Here is a 21,825-nt window from a genome sequence, read left to right as displayed (position 1 = left end):
TTATCATGGTATATAATTTTGACGTAAAATGTTCTTAAAGTTATCTCAAAATCTATTTTTATATCTATTTGTAAAATTTTAAATTTAAAAAATGATTAAAATCAAGTAGATTTATAAACAAATGAAAATCTTGAAAATGGATGGTGTAGATAATATGTTGTAAAATGTACTATTTCTGAGATTTAAAATCTTTTTATTTTTCATAGTCATACATCTCGATGCCGAGATGATCACTCAATGGATTTTTGAGGGCCATTCGTAGTTATAACGTAGCATCCTTCTATAAACTTTTTCCTTTTCATAAACGCCCCTTTTTCAAATCTCTCAACATGAAGAAAAGGTGTGCGCCATAAATCTCACTTTTCTAAAAACTCTCTATCTCTTCCAGCATGTTATTTTTTTCTTATTATCTATCTTTTCATCTTTTTCCTATCTATTCCCTCAAATCGCTCTTCATAAAATCTCAACCGTTGTGAAACCTTCCCTTCCCAGCACTTGTGAAACCCCCATACACTACAAAATAACCTGTGAAGCATGAGGCATATAAATAAATATAATGCGAAAAACTCCAAAAGCATGTAAAAGATCAAACATTATGCTTCTTAAATGAGATATCAAAAATGTTCGTATTAAAAAAATACTAAAAAAATGTAAACATCCAAATATCATGCCTCCCAAATAAATTTTAAACTTCAAATATTAAAAATCAGAAAATAAGATCTATGTTAATCTTATTCAAAAATGTAAAAGTACGGAGAATGTTTTCTTAGGAATAAATTGTCTCTTGTTTTATATTTTTAATATCCAAAAAATAAGAAAAAACCTAATGACTTATTTTTAGAAATTAAAATTCCAAAATGAAAAATATTTTTTTTTTTTTTAAATAACTCATTGCTTAAATTCATATTTATACAAAAGTAACAAGTAAAACTTAGACGAATATAAAAACACTAAGAAAAAGCCAAATAAATGGTAAGTAATTGATGCATATCACAATTTGGATGCAACAAATTTTATTTTTATTTTTGTTAATTTTATTTTTAGAGTTTAAGTAAAATTCTTATTTTATTTATTAGGGTTAATTATTAAAAATATAAATTTTGAGGTTAGTTTGATAAATCTTTGTTTTAAGTCCGTTTTTATGTATGTGTTGGATTTAGGTATGCTTGTCTTCTAGATAAGACCCGTACTTTTAAGACCAACGTCAAAAAAACGGTTTTAGTAGGAAGTGGTTCGTTTGTAAGAGGTAAAATTATTTAGATATATCTTTTAGGGTTGAAGAGGGAGTTTGCTTTAATAGATAGATTTGTTTTAATTAGTTATCATTTTAAGTTATTTAGAAGATAAATATTTTATGAGGTTTAGAATGAGAGTCGGTGAATTGAAGGAAGCTTATCCCTATTATGGGTACGTGAGATACTAGCAAATCTTATGACCAGTTTGTTATTTTTAATCATGAAAAGCATAAACCTATTTTTTAAAAATAATGAGTTGGAGCTACATTAGTTATAGAATAAATACTGATCTTTAATTTTGTTAAAGGAAAGGCAGCACGGGATTTGTAATCGGAGAGATTGAATTTTATGGAATAAAGAAAGTGTTTTTTAGAGAGAGGGCCGAGAGTTGTTTCTTTTCTTGTTTATGGGCCAGTGTCGGAATATTCATATCAACACAAATTTCTTCTCTTGTTTATGGGCCCGTGTCAAAATACTCATATCCACACATTCGTTACGGAATACTCATATCCGCACATTTTCTTCTTTCTTCTTGGATTCGCTTTTGGATTTTTATTTCTCTCTTAGAAGCCGTTAATTTGCGGGGTGGTATTCGATGAGTAATTTTATACGGAAAAAATTTCTATGTTTTCCTTTCAACATAGAAGTTCTATCCTCCCCCTTATCCGACCCTCCATTTTTTAATGTTAAGATTGCCCCAATCACAATGTCACGTCTCTGCATTGTTTTATTTTTAATTTTTTTTTATTTTTAAAATTTTTTATAAATTGTTTTGACACCAAATTTTTTATGTCCATTCCTTTATTAAACTCGCACTAACGAAAAAATATAAAAAAAAAATTTCAATAAAATAAAATAACCAAAATACCCCTGAAAGATTCAAGGGGTACTTTGGTCATTATTATTTATCAAAAAATTATTGTTAGTATTTTTTATAGGTGAGCCCCAATGAGAAGATGACACATACCAAATTCCATATTCAGAAAATTTGTATTAAAAAATTAAAAATAAAATACTTTGAGACATCGGATCAAAGATCAAACGGTGGGTGGCTCTCTTGATAAAAAATGGACAGCTGGATTGTAGAGGGAGGATAGTAGGGGAAGATAGAACTTCTATGTTGTAAGGGGAATATATAAAGCTTTTCCATTTTATACTACGTCAGTAATGCTAAATTTAAGATATATGATAATCTATACAATAAATTGAAAAAAAAAAAAAAAGTTAAAAAAATATGTCTTCAAAATAGCAAAAATAAAAAAATATATAAAAAAATATGTCTTCAAAATAGCAAAAATGAAAGAGAAATAGTGCAGGGAACTCGACTGTATTAAATGCATAAAGAGTGAGGATCAAATGGCGTTGGTGAAAGACGAAGAGGTCAACAACGAGTGGAGAGCTTATTTTAAAAAATTAAAGGGCCTTGGTGAAGGTTGAAGATGTCAATGCTAGATAGAGAGCTTATTTTAAAAAATTAAAGTGTCTTACCGAAGGATGAAGAGCTCAATGATAGGATGGGAGTTTATTTAAAAATTTATTAAATGACAATAAAATGGGAACATAAAGATAAAAGGAACCGTTGGCATGAATGAGGGTGGAGGTCATACATATATTTATAGGATTAGGATATCAAAAGTGAAAGAAACTTGAAAAAATATGAAGATTGAAAAGGCTTTAGGACAATATGATACCCAGATAGAGGTTTCAAAATGCATGGGGGAGGATTGGTATTGGCATTGACCAGCTGACCAAGCTATTCAACAAGGCATTGATAACAGGGAAAATGTCAAATGAATAGAGTAAGAATATTGTGGTACCTATTTATTAGAACAAAGGAGACGTATAGAATTGAACTATTGAGAGATCAAACTTGTGAGCCGAACTATGAAGCTGTGGAAGAGCGTGTTATGACTGAGGCATTAAAAAAGTGTATCAAAAAATCAATTTGTTTTTATGTCAGGAAGATCAACCATTGAGGCAATTTTCATACTCATACAACTAATTGAGAAGTTTAGGGTAAAAAAAAAAACATCTATATGGTATTTATTGATATGGAGAAAACTTATAATAGAGTACCTCGATATTTAATTTGATGGGTGTTAAAAACAAAAAGGAGTCGTTAGATGCTATATCGATTTAATGAAAGATATTTACGCGAAAGTGCTAAATAGTGTGTGAACAATTAGTGGAGAGACAAATGAGTTTTCAGTAACAATATGTCTACATCAGAGGTCAGCATTGAGTTTGTACTTCTTTGTCTTAGTTATAGATGACTTAAATAGGCAACTACAAGATGAGAAACCATGTTGTATGTTGTTCATGAGTGACATAGCTTTAATTGATGAGATATGAAGTGGCGTCAATACAAAGTTAAAACTTTGAGGGATGCTTTAGAATCGAAAGGTTTTAGAATTAACTGGATTAAGACATAATATATGGAATGCAAGTTTAGGAATAAATAGAAGTAGATATGTGAAAATAATTAAGATTGACAACCAAGAAATATAAAAAAGAGCGCACTTTCGATATTTTAGATCGATAGTCTATGAAATGGAGAGATTGAAGAAGATGTTGTGCATAAAATTATATGGTGGGAGAAGTGGAGATTGTAACGAGAGTTTTATGTGATCGTTGTACACCAAAAAAGGTGACGGGCAAGTTCTATAGGACAACATGGATGCCAACTTTCTTTATATGGCAGAATGTTGGGCAGTCAAGAAATAACATACCCATAGAACAAGTACAGCTGAGATGAGTAAATTGATATGGATGAGTGACAATGCAATAATGGATAAAATTCGAAATAAATACGTTCGGGAGAACTTAAGTGTGGCTCCAACAGGCGATAAGATGATATAAAATAGACTTAGATGGGCTAGTTATGTGCAACACATATCCAATACAATATATGTTAAAAAAATGCAACTTAATTTAAGTGGAATGTCAAAAAACGGGCAAGGGATAGGCTTAAAAAAAAAAAAAAGTAGCCCCAAAATGACATCGTTAAAGTAGTGAAAAAAGATACGGGAACTTATGATTTCATTAATTGTATGACCCTTGATAGAACAGAATGACGAACTATGATTCGTGTAGCCAACCCCAAATAGTTGAAAAAAAGCTACGATGATGATGATAATCTACTCCTAATAATATTAACTACCATCTAAATAAACCCTACAACTAATCGATTACATTTTACTCTTGCGTCTTGCCGTGAGTTATAAAAAAGTAAAAACACAATGGTATTTGCAAAAAATAAGAAGGTAATTGCTCTTATACAATACAATGTATTGCATAGTAAGGGTTAGGCCGACCCATGGGCACTCTAGCAAAGTGAGATAAAGGTGGCGATGGGCTAGGTGGCTGGGCCCCACCTTGTTGGTCTGGCCCTAAAAAACTAGGGCCTAGGCCACAAAATGTGGCCCGGGGGATAGACCCAAGGGCTAGGCCAGGGCCAATGCTATGATAGAGCCAATTCGGTTCGGCCTAGCCTGGCCATCGTTTTTATTTAGTTTTCTATTTATTTTGTTAAAAGAAATACTCTAGCTCACCCTGACCTTGTGAGGGCTAGGGCCGGGCCTAGGTCAAGGCCCCTTTGGCTTAGTCAAGGCCAATCGGCGCCTGAGCTAGCCCTATGGAGAGTCGTATGGACTAGGGCTACGGCTGGCTCGGGCCTAGGCCCCAACCCCTTGCTAGCTCTAAAGTGATGCATCCAAGTTGGGTTTAGGCAACAAAATAAGGCGTAAAGGCTGGACCTCCAAACTTTATTTTAGCGTAGGGTGCCTCAGCCTGGCCTTAAAACACCTATACTATGTATATTTATATTAGATCTATGCAGATTTTTGTGTGATATCTATAAACCATGTATGTATTTGTGTAATATGTATTTTTTAGATATTTACCCGAAAGGCTCGGATGATAATGATGATGATATTTTAATATTCTTTGAGTTGAAATGAGTTCACTATCTTTTAACATTCAAGCTATGCCCGTGCCTAACCCCAAAACCAAATTTTCGGGTTTAGCTAAAATAAACTTGGGCCTAGCTCAGGCCCAAGTCTAAGCTCTGTTGCAGTTGTGTGTGGACCATCTTGCCATATACATCCCTCTATAAAAAGGCAAAGCGCAAACTTCTATCAGTAGTAAACAATGTTTCGATTTCCATCTCACCTTTTTCGCCGGTAAGCGAGCTTTATTTGAAATATTGAACACATCTCTCAAGCTTGCAAACCTACAACACCAAGAGCCTATTCCACTTAGCAATGAACAGTATACTACCATAACTTTCTTAGTTTCAAAAAAGGGTGTGGTTTGTATAGAGCCAAGGCTCTATACAATTAAATTACAGCCTACTTTTAAATAGTGTTTGAGAAATATAGTTTCAATATCAGAAATCTTTGTTATATAGCTTTAAAATATATTTCCATATTTATTTATAAAGTTTGAAGCTTAAAAATTGGTATAGATCAATAAATTTATGAAAACTTAAGAATCTTGAAAATAAATAATTTAAAAATGTGCCATAAAATATACTATTTTCAAAACTTGAAACTCTATCTTTTTTTTTTATGTCCATGCGACGAGACAATCAATTTGAAAATATTTGAGAATCAAAACAACCTGCATTAGTAAAAGTAAGTTTCGAGGTAGGCTCGAATTTAAATGCAGAGAGCCTCGGCTCTTATATAAACTTATTCCTTCAAAGGGGAAACCCCAGCCGCTATACAGACCAGTACGTTTACTTTGTGTGAACCGGAAGCGGACCTGCCGATCGAATGCTGACGTGGCAGGATATCCTGCTATCTAATCTATATCTCTCACTGCCGCACGGCCTCAGCCCTGAACAGGTTGAAAGTGAGGGTGCGAGAGCGTGAACGGTATCTGCATGAGAGAGAAGAGAGAGAAAGAGAAGAGACAGAGAAGTGAGAGAGAGTGAGGAGAAGAGAGAGAAAGTGATGGCGTCAAGTTGCATTGCTCTTCCTTTTCAACTCACGTCTTCTTCATCGTTCCACCACAAGAAGCAGAGGAGGTCTCCCTTCCTGGGCTCTCCCCTTCATCTGCTTGACCACCACCTCTCTGTTTCTGATTGTTTCTCTCTCTCTTTAGGTACAGCCATGCTTAACCCGAAAACCTCATTTCTGTCCTTTTGCTTCTTGTTCTCATACCAATTTCCTCTTCTGGCATGGTCTTGGCTTTTTTTATTTTTGCCTCACGCAAAGCTATTCGAATTGGGGTGTACAACTGACAGTTAGGATAATTTTTTCCAATTTGCTAGAAACCCTGCTATCTATGGAATTTTCATTGCTTTTTGATCGATCTTAATATGAGCTGAACTATGCTTATTGCCAATCTTCTTCTCTTTTGTAAAAAAATGACATATTTGAACCCGTTTTGTGTCCTTTTTCTCTTTGCATTCTAGAATTTTCTCAGTTCATTACTCGTCCTGCCGAAAAGTAGATTGGATATGTTTTCCTTTGATCCCGGCATTCGAATTTGAAATTGAAATAAAGAAGATAAAATGTTGATACTACTCAGCATTTGATTTATGAACTGGGGTTTGACATCAACAACTCACTTATTAGAGTATATGGCTGGGTAGTGGTGCATGCGTGTAACCATAGGTTTCGAACTCGGGCGAGTCGACTTGGCCTCGCCCCACTGCCGAGGCCGAGCGGCCCCGAGTCCATGGTATGGTAGCTGCTGGTCCATTGGGTGAACAAGAATCGCTGAAAAAACTGAAGACTCGACCTAGGAACTCGGACTCGGCTGAGTACATCGCCTCAGCCGGGGCCCGAGTACCTTGCCCGAGTCAATGTTTTGAACCTTGTGTGTAACCACTTGCTAGAAAAAAGAAATGAGAATAGTTACACAGAAAATGCATATTTTTTTGAATTTCTGTTAAAATAAATGTTTGTGCTGGGGAATCAGGGAATTGGGGTTTGTGGGCAGTAAGTGGGACAACCTGTTGCTCCATGAGTGCAATCAACTTCAAATTAGATGTGTTTTCCTTAATTAGTTAGCAATATGCAAGCACATGAGATTCCCACTTTGTGGTTTTGGAATAGAAAGCAGACTGAGAAATCAAAGTTTTGGAGCACAAATTGGTGTATAAGCAAATTAGAGGTGTATTATTCATTGTGACCTGGTCAATGAACAAAGGAACATGCTTGATTTGGATGATTTGTGTCCATGAAGTAGGCCAACCACATTTCGTAGTTGTGTTCCAAAATTTTCTTGTGTAGGAAAAGTATTTCTAGATAACCAGCAGACCGTGATAAACTCCATTTACCCATTCCAAGATGTCTTGTATCACACCAAGAATATCAGCAAGTGTCCATAGAAAGTATTATTTCATGGTGAACCACCTAATCTCTGGTACTTGTCATTCAAAATGATGCAAACTAGATCCTTCATCTCTAGCACTTCCAAGAAACTATGTATGTAGAGCCCTTTCGTCTTGGAGGACCCTGTTTTGCTATAAGGTTTTGGACTTCTCAAGTCTTTACTAAAACTATCAAAGTTAAGCTTCAAGCCATCTTAAGAAGTTGGGGTCCAGTGGAGAGGGATTGTAGTGACTAGTGAATATATGATAAATTTCAATGGTTGCAATTGGAAAAGAGGAGATTGCTCTTGCAGGAACGGACAATACAGAATATGAGATATGGGTTCCCAACTCCAGTATTCTACTGATTCATAAGCTTTTCTGTATCCATTCTATACCTATAAATTTTGGTGTCAGTAATGTGCGTACTTCGATTGAATCAGTTTAACGGAGAGAGAGAGAGAGAGAGGGAGGAGGGAGGGAAAGGAAAATGGTCTTCTGTTGTTTCAGAATATAGATTGACTCCTGATCGGGTGCTTCCCTATGTCCTCCTCTGAAGATCCAGTTCACCATTTGTAGATATTTTCCTTGACTATACAGCCGACACATTTTTAATTAATGGATCCTTATGTGTTTTCAAAGAGTTGCCAATGCTGCCATGAGCTGCTTGACATTTTGTATACCAAGAATTTCCAAAACAAACATTTTAAATTCATCTATACATTAATTTGGTGGAGCTCTGTGAGGGAAACAACTATGGCTTCATGATTGAGGCCATCTTGTCTTTTAATAATCTGGTTAGATTTTAATGCAATTGGCGACTTTGCTGTGTAGTTCCTTGATTTCTCGGTATAACATCCAAACTAGTCTGATTATTACTGCTTTTGTTCTATTCTGAGCAAATCTTCAAGAGTTTTTAATGCAATTGGCGACATTGCTGTGTATTTCCTCGATTTCTCAGTATAAAATCCAGACTAGTCTGATTAGTACTCATTTTATTCTATTCTAGGCAGATCTTCAAGACGGTTGTCTATAAACTGCAATGCTCAAGCAGTGGTTTCAACTACAATGGTTCCGGGGACCCCTGTTAGGCCTACCAGTATTCTAGTTGTTGGGGCTACTGGAACTTTGGGAAGGCAGGTGGTCAGAAGGGCTTTGGATGAAGGCTATGATGTTAGATGTCTTGTACGACCAAGGCCAATTCCAGCCGACTTCCTTCGTGACTGGGGTGCAACAATTGTCAATGTATGTATCAGAATGTGTTAACTTTTTCCCATTTGCTTTTAATGAGATAATTCAATGAATGGCTATGATTTAGCTCGAAACCTGGTGCAACTATTTGCAATGTATGTATCAGAATGTTAATTCAACGAATGGCTATGATTAAGTTCCTTTATGCATGCTTCCATTTCAGCATTAAGTTCCTATGCGATGGGAGCAAAACTATGATTAACTTCAAAAGTTACCAGTCATATGCTTGGTGGGTGTGTTAGGTATTTGTTGTCTATCGAGAGAGATTGGATATTGATTTTAGTTGTCATCTCGGGTGCTTGATTAGTAGGAAACGGACTCCAAATAGTTTTGTCTAGATCCTTGAATGTAGAGGACTGCAAACTGAGTAGCGCACAACATCCAGTCCTAACCTAACCATTGGAAGTTTCTTTTCAAGCAAACAGATAGGGATGCTTATCTGGATTTCCAGACCTAGCCAGTTGCTAGTAGTTTCATCTAGTTTCTTTGTTCAAATGAACTTATAATCTACTTCCTGGAGCCTAGAGGCAGTATGAACTGGATTCCCTTATACCACATGTTGTAATTAACTGAGACTAAATGCCAAGTGGGACCCAACATGTATGTGACAATAAATACAAGTTCTAATGATGATGCTAGAATTTTAAAACGACCATAACTGTTTTCTGCTGGTCCAAGCCAAACCAGTGCTCTTGCCGGTTCAGCCTTGTGATCCATTTTGAATGACAACACAGCGGTAAATGTTTGATAATGTATTGGCCTTGACGTTTGCGGATTTGTTATATTTCTTTCAGCTCAATTACTCACATATGCACACTTCTCTATCTCAATTTGTCCTTTTCTTAGATTGTCTAGCAAACAGATAGGGATGCTTATCTGCATTTCCAGACCTAGCCAGTTGCTAGTAGTTTCATCTAGTTTCTTTGTTCAAATGAACTTATAATCTACTTCCTGGAGCCTAGAGGCAGTATGAACTGGATTCCCTTATACCACATGTTGTAATTAACTGAGACTAAATGCCAAGTGGGACCCAACATGTATGTGACAATAAATACAAGTTCTAATGATGATGCTAGAATTTTAAAACGACCATAACTGTTTTCTGCTGGTCCAAGTCAAACCAGTGCTCTTGCCGGTTCAGCCTTGTGATCCATTTTGAATGACAACACAGCGGTAAATGTTTGATAATGTATTGGCCTTGACATTTGCGGATTTGTTATATTTCTTTCAGCTCAATTACTCACATATGCACACTTCTCTATCTCAATTTGTCCTTTTCTTAGATTGTCTAGCAAACAGATAGGGATGCTTATCTGGATTTCCAGACCTAGCCAGTTGCTAGTAGTTTCATCTAGTTTCTTTGTTCAAATGAACTTATAATCTACTTCCTGGAGCCTAGAGGCAGTATGAACTGGATTCCCTTATACCACATGTTGTAATTAACTGAGACTAAATGCCAAGTGGGACCCAACATGTATGTGACAATAAATACAAGTTCTAATGATGATGCTAGAATTTTAAAACGACCATAACTGTTTTCTGCTGGTCCAAGCCAAACCAGTGCTCTTGCCGGTTCAGCCTTGTGATCCATTTTGAATGACAACACAGCGGTAAATGTTTGATAATGTATTGGCCTTGACATTTGCGAATTTGTTATATTTCTTTCAGCTCAATTACTCACATATGCACACTTCTCTATCTCAATTTGTCCTTTTCTTAGATTGTCTAGGATTGTAGTTGTGAATCATCCTTTCGTTAATTCAGATAATGACGTTATATACCAATGAAATTTACATTGGAGATTCAAAACACGAGCAATGTCATCATTAGGCTATGTAAACTGCTTAATGGAGGTTTATGCAAGCTTGTATGAAGACATGTGAAGCCATTCATATAGATGTTCCTTATTTAGATTCATTTGTTGAAACTCACGACACAAATTTTACTTATGGAGAATTTGAACTCACTCCTTCAGGCCTAATATGTATTACAGTATTATATGAGTTTTCTTATGCTCTTGTAAAATCTATATATGAGAAAAATTTTCTGAAGATAGATCATGAAATGAACTGCTTCCAAGGCTACATCTGCCTCTTGTTACTTTGCCTGTTTGTATGTTGTAGCAAGTAATCTACTCTTTCAAGTTTCTATGCTTATGAATTTTGGGTACCCTATCAAAAGATGTCTATAAGGTATCACACAGATTTAAGTATCAAATAAAATAAAAAGAAGAAAACTAAAGTGGAGTTCATTCATGGTTGAGCCTGCTGAAGCTCCTGTTTATTATTCTTGAGATCTTTTAAATCTTTCTTTCATTAGAGAAAATTTGTCTTCTTGTTCTCCCTCTGGCTACCTGTATATTGATTTGTCTTTATTGACTTTTCATTGTTTTTGCACTTGATATACATGCTCATTTCTTGTTCACCTTTGGACATTGTATAAGAGGCCTAGCTGGAAAAAACATTATATAAGAAGATATTATGTGATGTGAATTTATTCGATATGGTAATGGATTCAAGTGATTAGTATGAGGTCTACGAAAAGCAATCGTGATATCTTATTTATCGTGCATGAAGCATATTTATGACTCTTTTAACTTGATCGGTTTTCTTCTTTAAAGCTTCCTGACTCCTAGTGTTATATAAGCAGGGGGACTTAAGCAAGCCAGAAACTATTCCTGCAACACTAGTTGGAGTCCATACAGTGATTGATTGTGCTACTGGCCGTCCAGAAGAACCCATTCGAACAGTATGAGATATTCAAGAACCCTTCCTCTTCTTTTCTTTCTTTTATTGATGGATTGTAGGCTAGAACAAGCATGATTCTATCTCTGTCATCCAGATGATAATTTCCTATAATAAGCATCTCTATGTACAATGGGCATTTTTTTTTCCCTTTTTTTACACGATGAAAGCAACAAGCTTCACTGCTATTTTTTAGAATTCCTCAATCCTATAAGCACTCTCATGGTTGAATATTCTTTGCATTTCTATTGGTAACTACTTTATAGCAGATGACAAATGGGCCATGCTTTTGAATAATGAGGATATGCAGTGATGAATCTTTAGTAACAAGAATTCAAAGATAGATCTGATTGAGAAATTTATATTTATTAATATAATCTAACAAGCATCACTCTCATGTCAAATGCGACATTCACTGTTTAGTTCCTAGATCTTTTGTAATAGGTGACTGATAAAAGAATTCTGAAAGTCATTTGTCACCATTAACCACCATTATGAAATCATGTTATATAAGTCTTAATAACATCGATGGGCCTTTTTGCCTTGGCTTCTTAACTAGATGATGCACTTTCAGAAACGGGTTAAAAGATTGTTTCTTATGTTAACACAAACTCATTTCTGCCAGCCTGCTGGCAGCTTGTTAAAACAGATGTTACATTTATCTTTGGTCTATTTCTTCTTTGTACATGTTCATTGTGGGTTGCTGGCAATGATATCCAATAAAATAAGGAAAAAGTTTATATAAGGTTGCAACCTTATATGTAGAACTACGGATGCACCTCAAACATCTATCGGAAAAGGTAGTTTTAATGTTGAAAAACCCTTTGATAGATCATCTCGACATCGAGATGTATGACCATGAAAAGTAAAAAGATTCTAAGTCTCAGAAATAGTGCATTTTACAACATATTATCTACCTTGTCCATTTTCAAGATTTTCATATGTTTATAGATCTACTTGATTTTAACTATTTTTGAAATTTAAAATTTTATAGTTAGATAGAAAAGTAGATTTTGAGATAATCCTAAGAACATTTTACATCAAAATTATATACCATGATAAAATTTGAAGGTGCAACTTACCTCTACAGCTACGGATGCTCCGTATGCTAACTGCACCCATAAAATAATGAGCAGAGACAGCCACACATTTATGACTCGAATATTTCTCTTACTTTTATTGTTATTTTATCGTTCTTTTTCCTGATTAGCCATGGGTATTTAGGTCCTATTTCCCGCTTGAAACCTCCATGCTCATTTTTCTAAGGTTGAGGTTTTTTTTTCATTCATAAGAGAACTATTCTCACATTCTCCAAAATCTGAGTAACTCTATCTATCTTGGCCAGCTTAACGATTTTCAAAATTTCATTGCAGTAAGGATTTTCAAAATTTCATTGCAGTAACTTCAACTTCCTTGTATCTTTGACAAATGGGCCACGCTCTTGAATAATGAAATCAGATTTATCTATCTTGCCCAGCTTTAGGATTTTCAAGATTTCATTGCAGTAACTTCAACTTCAATATGTGTGTCCCGTATGTTATCACCAAAAGTTTTTCTTCTCTTGACAGGAAGCTCATATGATCGTATGTTATCACCAAAAGTTTTTCTTCTCTTGACATGAAGCTCATATGACACCTATGATGTATAAACATATGATATTTTTTTCCTTTATCAACTTGTTGGTTTCTCTACGTGTCCGCTTTTAAGTGCACATGCAATACAACTCTCCTGATTATTGGTCTAGAGCTTAATAGCCACAAACAGCTAACAAAACCTTGTTTTTATACAACTTCATATAATTTTCACATTGAGTGAGTATAGTAAATCTTATGAAATTGGATACACAGAGTCATTCTGACCTTATAGACAATTGTTTGGGATTTTGGGCATCAGGATTATGCTGACTTCTTAAAGAAGTTTCGATTGTTTTCTTTGCTGTTGAAATTCATATATCAAAGTAGTTGAGAATTCTACAACTTAAGGATACCTAGGTGCACCTCCATCCTGATCCTTAGTTTTGTTTAGGTAGATTGGGAAGGAAAAGTTGCTCTGATTCAATGTGCCAAAGCCATGGGTATTCAGAAGTATGTGTTCTTTTCCATCCATGATTGTGATAAACATCCAGAAGTTCCTTTGATGGAAATCAAGCGCTGCACTGAGAGGTTTCTCCAAGATTCAGGTCTAAATCACATCACAATCAGATTATGTGGCTTCATGCAGGTACTCCATGCTTATTGTTTTTTACAATGTTATGAATTATGATATCACTGTTCTTGGCTTTAATCTGACAATATTTGTCCACTGAGTTCTGTTTAACATGCTGGTTTGTTGGTACCTAAATCATTTTTCATGCTGTTCATATACTTGAAAAATATTCCTGTGCCTACTAGGAATGAAGTTGAATTTTCTCATGTGTTTTTCATTCAAAAGATGTAGAGGATTAGTACGACTAATATATTCCTTGTATGTTCTAATGCATTAGCATAAGTATTGGACTTGATTATTATTTTTCCTATATTTCAATGGGATTTGTTATCTTGAAATCTATGAAGATTCGAGGGACTAAATGAATAATTTTAGTTTGCGCTGAAAGCACATTCTGCTTCACCTTGACACAGCTCTCTGGCAGGTGGATTTTGGGCAATTGAGTTTTTACCACTAATACACATATGGAAACTTCTCAGCACGAACCAAAGCTGGTTTGGAGTTCCTATGTTGAATGTTAGGTAGCAGAGAAACAACACAATACCCACTCATATGATCTTATGCCTATTTCTGGCTCTTCATTACTTTTCCAAATCCTGCATGGAGGGTGAGATTTGGAGGAGATTAGTCCAGTGCCCCAGTTTTGACTATAGCTGTGCTGACGTGAGAACTTGGGCCTTGCATGCACATCACAGTTTGAAATTTGCGACCTTGAACAGTGTCTTTAGATTAAGGCTCATTACCACTAAGCTAAATAAGTTACCATAAAGTTTTCTGAAGATTCCTAAAAAGGCTATACCACGAGTTGGTTAATGGCATCCCTTACCAAACTTGGGTCGCTCTTGTTCAACTTGGTAATAGAAAATGTTTTTGTCAATGGGAGAGGTGTTTTCCATAGAATGTATCTTTGTTTGTTCTCAACCTTTTACTGTATGCAAGGGCCGAGTGGTGCTGCTCCTCATGGGTTATAAGTTATCATTTGTTTAGCATGACAACAGCTGGAGGCTTCATGGATATGTGTTCCCAACAAACGGATGTTCTCAGCTTGAATAGATGCTGTAACCTTGCAGTAATTTTCTGCAACAATGATCAGTAACTTCCTAAGATCGTTTTATTTTCCTTCTTTTGAAAAAAGAACACCAGCAAGCTATTTCTGCTATTTTTTTTTTTGTTGTAAAAGTTTAATAAGATTTTAAGTCTTAGAAAGCATAGATTCTTAACTGTATGTTAATTAGGGTTCATATGCTATCAAGCAATAAATATAATGCATGAGAATTTGGCGTGCAGTGTTTCTTAATGGAAAACTACTTCGATGGCTCTACATTGATGGTTCTAGTAGATGTATGCAGTCTTTAAGACACATGGATTTGCTAATGAGTAGTTAAAATAAAAAGATGGTAGTGCTCAGAAAATTAGCAGTGTTATGTTCATATGTTGAATCACATGTACATTCATCAATGAATTCGTACTAGAATTATTTTTGCAGATGGGAATATTTACGCACTCAAATTGATTGGGTGGTTCAACAAGTCATATAATCTGTTGCCAGGTGGACTAAATGTACTTGATTACTGTATATAGTCGAGGCATTATTCGACCAACAACACGCCATTAACCAGTCTGCTAGTGCCTCATCAGTTCAGCTTTATAAGAATGGACTGTTTCTGAATTTCCTTAATTTCTTGTGAACCTAAAATTAGATTCTATGAATGTTTCGGGCATACTATAATAGAGTGCCTGACCTCCCTGTAGAGAAGATAGTCCCATACATTAGAAGACTAAGAGATATGTGATTAAGAAGGCTTCCCAAAAGTTGACGGGATCTAATATGTCTGATAAAATCCAGCTTGTTCCCCTACTCGTATTATTCTATTTTTTTGCACTAGGTTTTTTGCTATGATTGCAAGGAGCTTGGAAATATTATTCATAACTACCATATACTCAGGTGCAGTAGCCAAGTGCCGAAAAGCAGTTGCTCAGATAGAGACTACTCAGCCAGAGGTAGAAGATCAATTGGTCAACCATGTCATCATTTACTATGTCATAAGAGTGGATGCAATATATTGCTTAGCTTATATGGTCAACTCAGACATCCTGTTCATCATTGCCTCATTCCATTATGCTTGGATGACTGATTCTGGTTCATACAATCATCGGACCAACAATACTTTGTTTGTCTCACTGTTCTTCTGGTTTTATGCCATCATTTGTTCAGGTTTCTGATTCCACTCGTTTTGGCTGTTCCACAAATAGGAATATTGAATCCTTTAAGATCCATTTTGTTGCTTAATGTCTTTCATATCCTTAGTTGACAATGATGTATGTATCTGTTGTTCCACTTGTTCATAAAGAGATTGTAATGTTGCTTTCTCACTGTAGGACGGTTCTGCATAGCTCTATGGTACATGGAGTCTTTTCTTTGGGTGTTGTACCCTTGTCTGATGCATCGACAGCCATACTTAAACAGATTGTTTTGGATTTTTTCTCTTGTTTATTAACCGTTGATTACATCATTCTAGAGTTTTTATTCTTATTTTTGGTTTTGAGCAGACATATGTGAAATTTGAAAATGTCTATAAAGCTTTCAAAATATCTATAAATTCTGCCAATTAAGGTATGATTGACTATCTCTTGCTCCTCATTGTGAGATGGAATACTAGTAAACCATTGTTGGAGTTAGTTGCCTCTTCATAATATAGCCATGTTAGTGAATAGTCTTCTCCATGGCATGAGGAATCCGAACAACCGTTACCCTTGTCAGACATTGATGTAGGTAACCGTGTCCATGCAATATAGCGGAGAATCGTGTGACATACAGATTGATATAAAGTAGACAGACTACTCTAATGTCAGGACCATGTGCATTCATTGTTTCCAAATCATGTTGGTTCATGTGCATTTTCTACTAGTCCTTTCCTCATATTGCACTCAATATTGAGACATCCATGTTCTTTGTATGAGAAAAATCATTAATGGCAATAATATCCCATGAGCCTTCATATTTTCTTATCAGATTGTGATGATATTTCTTAGAGAAATATCTGTTACTTTCTTTTCCTCATTCAATGAATAACCATTTTTATTTCTTAAGACTTTGGTTTTGTTAGTTTTATTTTTTAGTAGGTGTTTTGTTAGTTTTGTTTGTTTTTGCTAGTGGAGGAAGATAGCCATGACTTTTTTTAAATATACATAGTGTAGGTATATGAAAATTGAAGTGTTTTCATTTTGTTGCTATCAGTGATTTAAAAAACGGATCAATGACCTGCATCGGGCATTGCAAAAACCGATCTGGATCGGTGAATCAGCGGTCCGGATCGCCGTTTTACTATGCAGAAAAAATAGTGAGCTGGCGAAAAAACATGTGCAAAAACAGAGAACCGGCCAAGCACCGGTCCGGATAGGTGAATCGGCGTTTTGACTGTAGTAAAACGGCATTTTTACTGTAGAAAAACGTTGTTTTACTATAGAAAATTATTGGTTCTCTTCTAGACCCGGGCGATTTCCTATATATTGACAGAATTGGCATGGGGTGACCGATTCCCGAGATGGGCTGGTCAATTCCGTGCTGACCCAGCGTTTTTGAAATCACTAGTTTCTGTTAAGGGAAATGGAATCTCCATAGAAGGAAGCATTACTTTTCAAATTTATGTTAAATGTAACTCTTAAAATTTATATGATGAAGAGGATTTGATCCCAACATGAAAGAAGAGTCACATTTAATGAAGCATCTGATGACATTAGTGCATATTTGCAAATAACTAGTCTCTTAACTCACAATCAAAAGAGAATTTTTATTTTTATTTTTGGCGTATCTTGTAATCAGTTAATGATTTCAATTTCACAGGGATTAATTGGCCAATATGCAGTACCTATACTGGAGGAAAAGTCTGTATGGGGAACTGATGCACCTACACGAATTGCTTACATGGATACACAGGTTACACTCCTCTTATCTATCCATTTTATGCTTTTTCTTTTAATTGATTTCAGCTTATTTTAGTTTGACATGTATAGCTTGATCCTTTGGGATCATAATCTACATTAACTCCCTCGGGCAAAAAAGGTCCTTGATTTTTTTTTTAATCTGAAATTCGTGGATCCACCTGTGAATCATTAGGTGATTGTTTTCATAAAAAAATATAGAGTTATTTAACACAGATCTTGCCCTCCAAAAATTGGATGTTCCCTGGTCAATCATGGAAGTTATTATTTTTCAAGCACGCACACACACACACGCACAAGAGAGAGAGAGAGAGATAGAGAGAGAGAGAGAGAGCAAAAGTATACAAAGAGAGCAAAAGTATACAAAGAGACCGTTTACTTTTGGTATAAGGAGGTCACAATCACTTTTGTCCATCGGATTTCAAATCGGGTAGTTGTGAATGTGTCATTGATTAGGTTCAAAGTTCAAAGAAAAATTTCTCAAACTCTATGACACACCCTAAGTTGTCTAATTCAAAATCGGAAGGCTAGGGATATTTGTGACCTCCTTGTATCAAAGGTAAATGGTCTCATAGTATACAATTCTTGTATATATATATAAAGTTGGTCGCAATTTCAAGAGGCTAAATCCCCAAAATTTAGTGTCTTAAAAATACTTCTACGATCAGTTTTAAAGGGAGTAATGGATGGGGAGCTGCAAATCTTTTCAATTTCATATCCTGGAAATTATAATTTATTCACTCTCAACCAAAATTGATCAGATTTTTGTCCTTTCAGGATATAGCCCGATTAACATTCATTGCTTTGCGCAACGAAACGCTCGAGAAAAAGCTTCTGACTTTTAGCGGACCTCGTGCATGGACGACACAGGAGGTAATCTAAAAGCAACCTTTTCATGATGAAGGGGTTGCGAATTTACTATGTTTTAAATTTCAAGTAAGTGTCCTGTTCAGTAAAAAACATCCTCTAGACCACACTATATTTCACAATTACTTGTCCTGATTCAATTTTGTTCTGTCATTGTAAATTTGCAAGAGGTTTTACTGGGTTTAACCCCAATAATATTGTGCTGAAGAAGGTGATTTGAATGGATCTTACATGTGGAAACTTGTTTGGATTGTCTACTTCCATTATTCAACCGTGAAAGATTGATCCTAGGAACAAATAATAAACCTAAGAAGAAATGGCATCTTTAAAGTCATAAATTAATCAGTTACTATTTATGAATAAGTGTCATATTTTCGTTCCTGGCTATTTATTTTTGTCTCCTTGTTCCACTGTAATACATAGCATCAGTTTCAGTAGTTCAACTCTTGAAAAAAGAAAATGCTAAATAAAGGATGTTCATTTGTCTTTCCATTTCTTAGATATCTACTTCAACTATTCAATCTTAAGTGCCACAACACAAACATCAGTGTCTTCAAATGAGGAAATCAGATTTGCTGCATTTCTTATGCATCCAAATGGTAAATTGAGGTGATATGAGAGTGAGGTTGCTTTCTCTTGTGGATCCCAGGAAGTTCATTTTTCTTTCATGTTATATTTCTTTTTTGGTATGTCGGCGATCAATATCTTTTCATGGATCCCTTTTCTACATGCTAGTAACTGATTCTAGGGCTTACAAATAAAATATCCAATAGGCATACTGTCATTACGCAACTTAACTAACATTGAAGTGTCATACAATCTCTTGTATGGATAAGAGCTGCCAATCTATACTGGAAACTTGCATACAATGGAAGCAGCGAAGTTATTGCTCGTCAGTAGCAATCCATTAGTGATAACAATTGGTATATATGACTTCATATTCTTCATGACAGTTGCATGATGCCTGCGGTTTCCTTTTTCGTTCTTTTCTTTTCTGATTTTCATATTCATCAATCAATACATAGAAGCCACCATAGCAGTATGGTTTGTTGTTGTAGATACTTATAATTATTCTCCAACACGGCCATCATGTGAAGGAATTATTCTATTTTTTATTCTTTGTGGTACATTTTAAAATTACAAATGCATATCAAAGTTGCTTTGATATCTATAATCTTAATTTGGTTAGTAGTTACTACCAGTTAAGATAAATGTGTAGTAATCAATCAAGTCCCCTAGTGAATTCTTTTCACTTCGAAGTTTTTTGGGACAGATTTATAAAGGCAGACATCAAGGTTGCCTCAGTTTTATTTGGTAACTAGCTGTTAATGTGGATGTGTATACGCAAAGGCATATCATCTTCCCAAATTTGGTTTGGTGTAAGAGTACAGAGACAGAATTGAGGCAGAAAACCTATTCATCTATGGATAGATCATGGAACTATTCTTTAATGATTATTTCAGTTATTGTTTCAGGTCATAACTCTTTGTGAGAGGCTTGCTGGACAAGATGCAAATGTGACGACAGTTCCTGTTGCAGTCTTGAAATTCACACGCCAACTAACTCGATTTTTCCAGTGGACAAATGATGTGGCTGATAGATTGGCATTCTCCGAGGTAATAATTGATAACCACCATTTTCACTAATTGAATAGAAAAAAAAAAGTTCCCATTCTTTTAGCATATGTTTCTGATAAAGAGCATTTGAATTCTCGTCGAGTTTTTGTATGCTGGTGTTTTTCTCCCTTTCTGTTTGTCCTTTATACAAATTCCTAAAGAAAAAGAATACTCAATCCCAAGCACTATAGAAGATTCATAATCCTTATGCATGCATGCATGCAGGCGTGCACACATGGAGAGAGAGAGAGAGAGAGAGAGAGAGAGAGAGGGTGGGGTTGGGTTTGCAATCCTCGTCTCCCCAGGATCATTAGGATACTCGTATACATCCCTCTCCCATGGTCATTAATATAATGGTAATATGGTATTCTTTCCTATTGCTGGAAAGGATTGCTTCTCTTGAGGTGAATGGTTGTGCTGGATAGTATAGGATCTTATACATGGTTACTGCATTTCAGGTTCTTTCGAGTAATACAGTTTTCTCAGTTCCTATGGCTGAGACATTCAGTCTTCTAGGTGTGGACCCAAAAGACATCGTCACCTTAGAGAAGTACCTTCAGGAGTACTTCACTAACATCTTAACAAAACTCAAGGATCTCAAAGCTCAATCCAAGCAAACCGACTTCTACATATGAAAGAAAGGTCTCTCTTCTGGTGTTTGAAAATGTGTAAATGGGTTGGATTATGTGCAGTATCCTCCACAGCCAGATACGAAGAATTGTAATGCATGAGAAGAGATTTCTAGTTGTAAGTTTGTATGTTTCATGCTTGGTGTTGTAAGTTTGTAAGTGCAGTATCGTCCACCCTGTCATCTCTCTCTCTCTCTCTCTAAACCTCCTATGAGCCTCGCCTCTCTCTCTCTCTTCCTTTGCGGACACTCCCTCTCTACCCTTTTTCCTTCTCTCTCTTTCTACCCACTGTTCGAGCTCTCTCTCTAACAGAATTTTAGAATATGGGGATCTTTTTATCTAATTTCTTTTGTTTTGGACCATTAAAACCAAAAGTTGTGTATGCATCCTGGCCGTGGAGCTCCTTTCTACAAGCGGCATTTCCACGATGGCTTTGATAAGGAATTTATATCTATTCCATGACAGAATATAATATAGCGTTTATATAATAAATTTTTTTTAAAAATATTCTGGTAGATGCCTAAGAAAAACGATCCATCCGATAATATCCTGATAACGTTTATTAATGATGATATCACAATATCAATAGAGAGTATAAGATGAGACCGTTTACATTTGATAGTGGAAAGTCATATTTACTCGTAGTGGAAAGTCATATTTATTTGTAATTGATTATGCTCAGATTTTAAATTCAATGGGCAGGAAAGATTGCGACTTTTTTGTACCATACATAAATATTATACACCGATGACAATAATCGGCACTAAGTTTCTGTACCATATTCCTCGTACAATTGATGCTTAATCGAGTCTTGGAACTTCATCCTTCAATGCACGTGCACGACGAAAATGGAGAGAGAGAGAGGTTTAAGATTGGGTAAAGCTTTTTATGTTCTCCCTATAACATAGAAATTGTATCCTCTCTCTACTATCCAGCCGTCCATTTGTTTTATCAAGAGAGCCACTCACCGTTTGATCTTAGGTCCAACGTCTTAAAAGTATTTTATTTTTAGTT

General features: G+C 35.5%; 1 protein-coding gene across 8 annotated transcripts; it reads left to right on the top strand.

Annotated features, from left to right (window-relative positions):
- The first annotated feature begins 6,076 nt into the window (after nucleotides 1-6,076).
- Nucleotides 6,077-21,316, top strand: HCF244 (NAD(P)-binding Rossmann-fold superfamily protein). Of its 8 annotated transcripts, none has more exons than XM_088845778.1 (9): nucleotides 6,077-6,341; nucleotides 8,571-8,802; nucleotides 11,458-11,556; nucleotides 13,578-13,772; nucleotides 15,703-15,758; nucleotides 17,602-17,694; nucleotides 18,477-18,572; nucleotides 20,042-20,182; nucleotides 20,641-21,316. In XM_088845778.1, the coding sequence occupies exons 4-9, from the start codon at nucleotides 13,757-13,759 to the stop codon at nucleotides 20,815-20,817; spliced, it is 579 nt and encodes a 192-aa protein (XP_088701904.1). In that variant the 5' UTR covers nucleotides 6,077-6,341; nucleotides 8,571-8,802; nucleotides 11,458-11,556; nucleotides 13,578-13,756; the 3' UTR covers nucleotides 20,818-21,316. The 8 variants fall into 8 exon arrangements, with proteins under 8 accessions (XP_088701904.1, XP_088701902.1, XP_088701903.1 ...); XM_088845776.1 differs by having other exon boundaries at nucleotides 20,030-20,182; XM_088845777.1 differs by having other exon boundaries at nucleotides 8,567-8,802.
- Nucleotides 21,317-21,825: the final 509 nt, after the last annotated feature.

Source organism: Amborella trichopoda, chromosome 9 (genome assembly GCF_054954075.1).
Source record: "Amborella trichopoda isolate Santa Cruz 75 chromosome 9, AtrichopodaSantaCruz75HAP2 v2.0, whole genome shotgun sequence".
Taxonomy (NCBI): domain Eukaryota; kingdom Viridiplantae; phylum Streptophyta; class Magnoliopsida; order Amborellales; family Amborellaceae; genus Amborella; species Amborella trichopoda.
This window is presented reverse-complemented; position numbering and strand designations above follow the sequence as displayed.

Coding starts and splice junctions, on each gene's coding strand:
- HCF244 (XM_011630661.3), top strand. CDS start 6,191: ATGGCGTCAAGTTGCATTGCTCTTCCTTTTCAACTCACGTCTTCTTCA. Junction 6,342..8,566: donor TTGTTTCTCTCTCTCTTTAG/GTACAGCCATGC, acceptor ATTCTATTCTAG/GCAGATCTTCAAGACGGTTG. Junction 8,803..11,457: donor GGGGTGCAACAATTGTCAAT/GTATGTATCAGA, acceptor TTATATAAGCAG/GGGGACTTAAGCAAGCCAGA.